This window comes from Sinocyclocheilus anshuiensis, unplaced genomic scaffold (genome assembly GCF_001515605.1).
Source record: "Sinocyclocheilus anshuiensis isolate Anshui unplaced genomic scaffold, SAMN03320099.WGS_v1.1 scaffold298, whole genome shotgun sequence".
NCBI classification, from domain to species: Eukaryota; Metazoa; Chordata; class Actinopteri; order Cypriniformes; family Cyprinidae; genus Sinocyclocheilus; species Sinocyclocheilus anshuiensis.
The window spans coordinates 962-7,413 of NW_015547640.1; the positions used below are offsets into that span (position 1 = coordinate 962).

The following is a 6,452-nucleotide window of genomic DNA, read 5'->3' on the forward strand; positions in this document are numbered from 1 at the left end:
GCCACTGTAAATACTTAAATGACTAGAACAAAGGATTTAATTAATCCATAAATATTTTATTACTTACAGTGAGGTCTAGAAGTGATTTATAGCATTATGAGAAATTGATGCGTGCACAATTTCAATGTGACTAATCAAATGTAAGTGAGTGTCACTGATCATGTGACTCTTTGTTCAAACCTTCAGACTTTTACACTGAAGCTCAAGATGACAAGATCATGTCACGACAGACAAAGCAAATACTAAGAATATTTGTACTTTAAAATGTGCCACAGAAACTACAAAGTGGTTAAAACACAGGGTAAAAAGCTGAAAAATTGTGGCAGCATCTAAAATACACATTTCAATTAATACAAATACGCAGAAACGGACTCTATAATCAAAGTGACTGACATATGCAGTGTCAAAACACCTCGAGCTCCTACGAACATTTAGCCAGAATGAAACGAAGCAGCACTTACCATGTGTTTGTGGATGTGCTCTTGATGCAGAGACGCTCCTGACGCTGAGCTTCAGCAAACTGACATCAGACCAGAGCCGAGAAGGGAAGAGACGAGGTGAGAGACAAACACAGCCAATCAATACCCCTGCAAACAAAGAGCTCCATCAATTCATCAATAGATCAATAGCAGCAGCTGACGGGGGAGGAGACCAGATCAATCAATCAATCAATCAATCTAGAGAAGACGTGCATTCAGCTGCATGCATATGCAAATGTGTATATTCTAGGTCACCATTTCAGTTTTCACTTTTTAATGACCTTTTCAAGTTTTTTTTGTGACAAATTTAATTTATAAAATTACTAAGTAATTAAGTAATAAAATGAAAAAAACAAAAAAAATCTAAAATTTGAACTGAAATTTCTTAAAAATGAAAACAGAAAAATAAAAATTAAAAACTAATTCAGAATATTAACAAAAACCATCATAGTATTTCAATGATTTTCTGAAATAACACCGCTGTCTATTAATTTAAGCTCATAAAACTGTGTATAATTATTATTGTATGTCTACAAATATCAGCAAAATATTGTTTAAAATAGTGTTAGATGAAGAATAGATGCATGTCACACTGCACAGCTGTGATGTTATGAATTTATGGGTCAACTCTATTTCCACCTGAATTTAGAACAGCATACTAGCTTAATATTACGATTTTTGCCGCAGCAATCCTGTTTGTTTTTTTTTGCAATATCCTAATATAGTATGCACTGAGGTCATGTGATGATAATAAAAAATATGAAACAACAAACGTTAATAAACAATAGAATGATACATTGTTAAATGATACATTCTACTTGTTTGTTGTTGCATACTGTTTCACTTTTATTACTATTGAGAAGTGTGCAGTATTCCATTCCAAAAATAATTCATATATCATTTCAGTATTTAATTTTTCATATCCAATATGTTGTCATTGGTTTATGATCCCATGCTAAATTCAAATGCATATCTGAACTACATCTGAAATCTGTTTTCGTCAGCAGCTTTAATGAGGATGTTTGAGCGTCGCAGATGACATATTGATTGTCTCTATTGGTTTTATTGATCGTGATGATTGATTTGAAGCTCACAGGACACAGTATTGATTTCAGCACAGCCGGAGGAATATAAAGAAAGACCCAGAAACCAGAACCCATCATTTACAACAGTTTAGCATCTGCTAGCAGAAAATTACATTCACATGAAATATAATAAAACTGACAATGATTTTCAGACACATCTGTTATAATGCTGGTCCTGAGATTGTTTAACAGAAGAAAACAAAAACATTAGATTTTTTATTAAATATAACTATGATTTCATCAGTTGGATATGAACTGAGAAATTAATGTTAACAATTTGACATGCACAAAAGCTTTGGTTTCATATATGCATATATTACGTGTAGTTATGAAAATACAACCACTTTAATATGTGCATATTTTACTATTTAAACATATTCTCACGGTTTGTTTTCTGCCGAATTGTTTAATTACTTACAGGAAAACAATCTCTCCTTCTGAACAAAGAAAATTATGCACACCAGTCCACCTCAAAATCCAAAAGCAGTCCTCTCACGGATCAATAACTGATCAATGATCAATAACTTGCCTCAAATGAGCCATCCATCCATCTATCTAGTTTATTTGAGTATCATTGATATATCATAATAAGATTTATTAATATTGTGAATCAGTTTTTATTTTTGCATTTTTGTATTTGTATATTTTTATACAAAGTTTAGTCATTTTGTTGTGTGTTTTTGTCATTTTAAGCAGTTTTGGAGGGTTTTCATATACAGGTGCATCTAAAAACAAAATTTGAATATCGTGAAAAAGTTCATTTTTTTGTAACATTTCAAAAAGTGAAACTTTCATATATTTCATATATTCTAGAATAGAAATTCTAGGTTCTATTCTAGAACCAAAAATCAGAATTGTGAGAGATAAAGTCGCAAATTACCTTTTTATTTTTTATTCTGGTGGAAACAAAAAACAGAATTGCAATATGTAAACTTGTGAAGAAAAACCCCTCAGAATTCTGAATTTATATCTCTCAACTCTGTTCTTTTTTTTTTCAGAGAACTGCTAGAAAAAAAGTCAGAATTACTATCTTTTTTATTTTTATTTAGTGGCGGAATTTAAGAAAAAAAACATTTGCAAGAGGTAAGCTGGGAGCAAGAATTCTACATTTAATTGATCTCAGAATTGTTAGAAACAAAGTCCGAATTGTGAGATGAAAAATCTCACAATTTTATATTTAATTCCATGACCAATTTCCATAAATTCCAGCACAATGCAAGTTAAATGAGGCCTAGGAGCTTAAGAGGCATCTTCTCTTCAATTCTGAATGATGCTCAATGCGTTTATAACATTATATGAATTTCTGAAAGAAAGCAGAAAATGGAACAAATGTAGAAATCGTGTGAATGCTACGGCTACTTTAACTTTCCTGAGCTCTGATACAAACCCTGAAATAACCTCCAGAGGAAGAGAGGTGCATCATTAAACAGCTGACCGCTTCTTCCATGCGTCCTGTCATTCTAAACCACATCACAATGGACCTTGAGCCGCATGTGTCTGTGTCTGAGGGATCATCATCTACCTGTCACTTCCTAAACAGGGCATGTGTTATTTATATCGGCCAGTAGACAACAGCATGCTTAATCTACAAAAGGCCGTTCCTCCGCGCCCCAATGTCCGGCTGCACTCGGGATCTCCTCCGTCCAGCAGCGCTCATGGTGAGTAACACCGGCTTCACCGGGATTTAGAGATGCTTCGTGAATCACCCGGACATTTGATTGAGCCAGATTTTAATTAGCGATCAACCGATATATCGGCCAGCGCCATTAATCGGCTGGACCATTTTGAGATGATATTTGACCATTTTGTGTAACTTCCAAAATAATATTATTTTCCATAATATCCATAGTCCTAATGTACTTTTTTTTTTTTTCAAAATGTTTTTTTTTTGGTTTAATATTGAGTTCATTTAATAGTTAGCACCTCATTTGATGCGTTAATCTTTTTTAAATATTTAATATAAGAACTGAAGCAATGCAAATCTAATTAAAATAATCAAGGTAGATTATCCCATTGTTTTTTCCACCTAAATTAATACAAATAATAACCATATTTAAACATTCTCATTTTAGGCTCCAGTATAAAAATATATAACACTCAGCTACATGTTTTTTTGCTAAAATTAATGTTATGAAAAATGCAAAAATATAAGTAAAATAAAATTATAATTTCAAAGTTGGAGCACAAAAAAACAAAAAAACAATTTCAGTCTTTCTTCTTCAAATGTTCATGTTTAATTTACGGTTAATTACCATTTCTTTGTAATTAATCGTGAAATTTACTAGCAATTGCTAAGTGAAAAATATTTTTTACATAAAATTTCTATAAGTGTGTCCTGGCAGAAAATCACAAGTACATTTTCTGTTCAATTTACTCAGGCCTACATTTACTTTAATCTTAAAATTCAACACAATGCGATTTGTAATTCTAAATATTTGTAAAACACTTGTGAAAATTTTTTTTTTTCAGATTAACATGCAAACTGGGTCTTATTTGTTTTTACAAATGTTCTTAAAGTGTGTCTAAGACGTTTGAGTGATGCTTCAAATGAATCTCTGAATCTGCGTTTTTAATTGATTCATTCAGAGTTTGAGCTGATTCATGGAAGTGAATCAAACTTTAAAGCAGCTTTTCTTACTAAAGCTTGAATAAGAAGGGAAAAACTAGTTCTTTAGGAAACTGCTCGAGACGTGTCTAACTAAAGATGACCTGAATGTTTGTTTTTCAGGCACCAAAGAAAGCAAAGAAGAGGGCGGCAGAAGGAGCGAACTCTAACGTCTTCTCTATGTTTGAACAGGCTCAGATCCAGGAGTTCAAGGAGGTCTGATCACTTACCGTCATGTCTGTCTCTGTCTCACCTTAACCAGCATCCTTACAGGAATAGTTCATCCAAATTAATATTCTGTCATCATTTATTCACCATCATGTGCTTCCAAACATGTATGACTTACAGAGAGTCAACAGAGGCTGTCAGAATCCCAAAAAGACTAAAAACATTAGCACATAAAAGTTTCATGATATGAAATTTCATGCCCTCTGTCTTATGATGCTTTGTGTGAGGAACAGACCCAAATTTATGTTGTTATTCACATATATAAAATCACATATAAACTTCCTATAGAATTATATTAGAATATTAGAAATTTTATAGGCCTATTAAAATTAATTTAAAAAAATGTATAGATTATAAATAATAGCAATATATATCGTAAAATATTATTTTATTTAATCCAATTTTTTAAAGGATTTTTTAAAAACATGTTTTATATATAACTGTAAAATGGCAGATGTGTCAAAATTATATCAATTAAAATTCAAAATTATATAAAATAAAACTACACACACACACATATATAGTAGTTTTATTTTATATAATTGATATAACTTTTTAAAGATTTTTTAAAATATAGGTTTATGTATATATATTAGTGCTGTCAATAGATTAATCGCATCCAAAATAAAAGTTTTTGTTTACATAATATATGTGTGTGTACTGTGCATATTTATTATGTATATATAAATACAAACACATGCATGTATACATTTCAGAAAAATATGTTATATTTCTATATTAAATATATTTATATACATATTATAAATTATATAAATATATACATGTAAATATTTTCAAAATATACTGTATATGTGTGTGTATTTATATATACATAATAAATATACACAGTACACATACATATATTACATAAACAAAAACTTTTATTTTGGATGCGATTAATCTTTTGACTGCACTAATATACAATATATATATATAGTATTATTTTAATTTATATACTTTAAATATTTTTAAAGAATTAAATATTTTATATCATTCTGAGGAATTTTAAATAGATTATATGTGCTAGATTGTGTATATTTATTTATTGTTTTCTCTCCTCTCAAACAGGACTCATTTAGACAAAACCTCAGATTGAAAAAAATAATAATAATTTTTCAGTGACACCAAATAGTTTAATTTCTCACATCCAGCCCAAACAGCTTTGAGTTTTTTTTCTTTTAACCCAAATTTAAATATGCAAAAGTGAATATGATTGAAATGTGGACATTAATCATGGCAGTATTTTTGTTTTGGGATGAGCTGAAGAGCGCAGCTGCTATTGTTTGTGTGTTTCTGCAAAGCTCCTGTGGAATCTGATATTCCCGTCTGATCCCTATTGAGGGCTGATATATGTATTTATAGAGACGCTCCTTAACATACTGGATTCACTGAATTCTGTCAGGATAACTGGCACATGTGTAGCATTGCCAGGGTCTGTGGAGGACAATAGCTTCTCCTCAGATTAACAGTGATCTCACTGAATCAGTGACGTCTCAGACAGAGAGCCTCTGAGCAGTGACGTGTTCCTCTGGGTTTATTTGCAGGCATTTACCATCATGGACCAGAACAGAGACGGATTCATTGACAAGAATGACCTGAGGGACACGTTTGCAGCTCTAGGTTGGTTTGGCAGGTTTGAGTTTATACCTTATTGTTCGACGCGGAAGTAAGCCGCTTTCTGTGAGTGTGCGAGACTTCCGGTTCATTAGCCGCTTTAGGAAAATAACGAGAAGAATAACAAAGTGCAGTGAACGGTAAAACTGTTTGCACTACAAGCCAGTGTGTTCATAATTAAGATAATACATCAAAATAATATGGTAAGACAAACCAATTTGCAATATCAATCAGCAAAACGAGCAGTTTTGTACAGCTAAAAATAGCTGGATGCGGATGACACCGGAAGCAAGACCCATAACATTTACAAATGGACATGACCGCTCTTACGGGAAGAATAAGGTGGATAGATTAATTCAGTTTAGTCTATCCACTAAATCCAGATTAATACAATATTATATGTATGTATGTATGTATGTATGTATGTATATATATATATAT

The 6,452-nt window shown here is 31.6% G+C and overlaps 1 protein-coding gene across 1 annotated transcript in view; it reads left to right on the forward strand.

The window, feature by feature from the left end:
* Positions 1-3,081: 3,081 nt before the first annotated feature.
* myl2a (myosin, light chain 2a, regulatory, cardiac, slow) overlaps positions 3,082-6,452 on the forward strand; it is a 5,981-nt gene continuing 2,610 nt past the window's right edge. Inside the window, exons 1-3 of the mRNA XM_016503978.1 lie at positions 3,082-3,222; positions 4,293-4,385; positions 5,942-6,017. Coding sequence (XP_016359464.1) covers positions 3,178-3,222; positions 4,293-4,385; positions 5,942-6,017 — 214 coding nt within the window. The 5' untranslated portion in view covers positions 3,082-3,177. The remainder of the gene's footprint in view (positions 3,223-4,292; positions 4,386-5,941; positions 6,018-6,452) is intronic.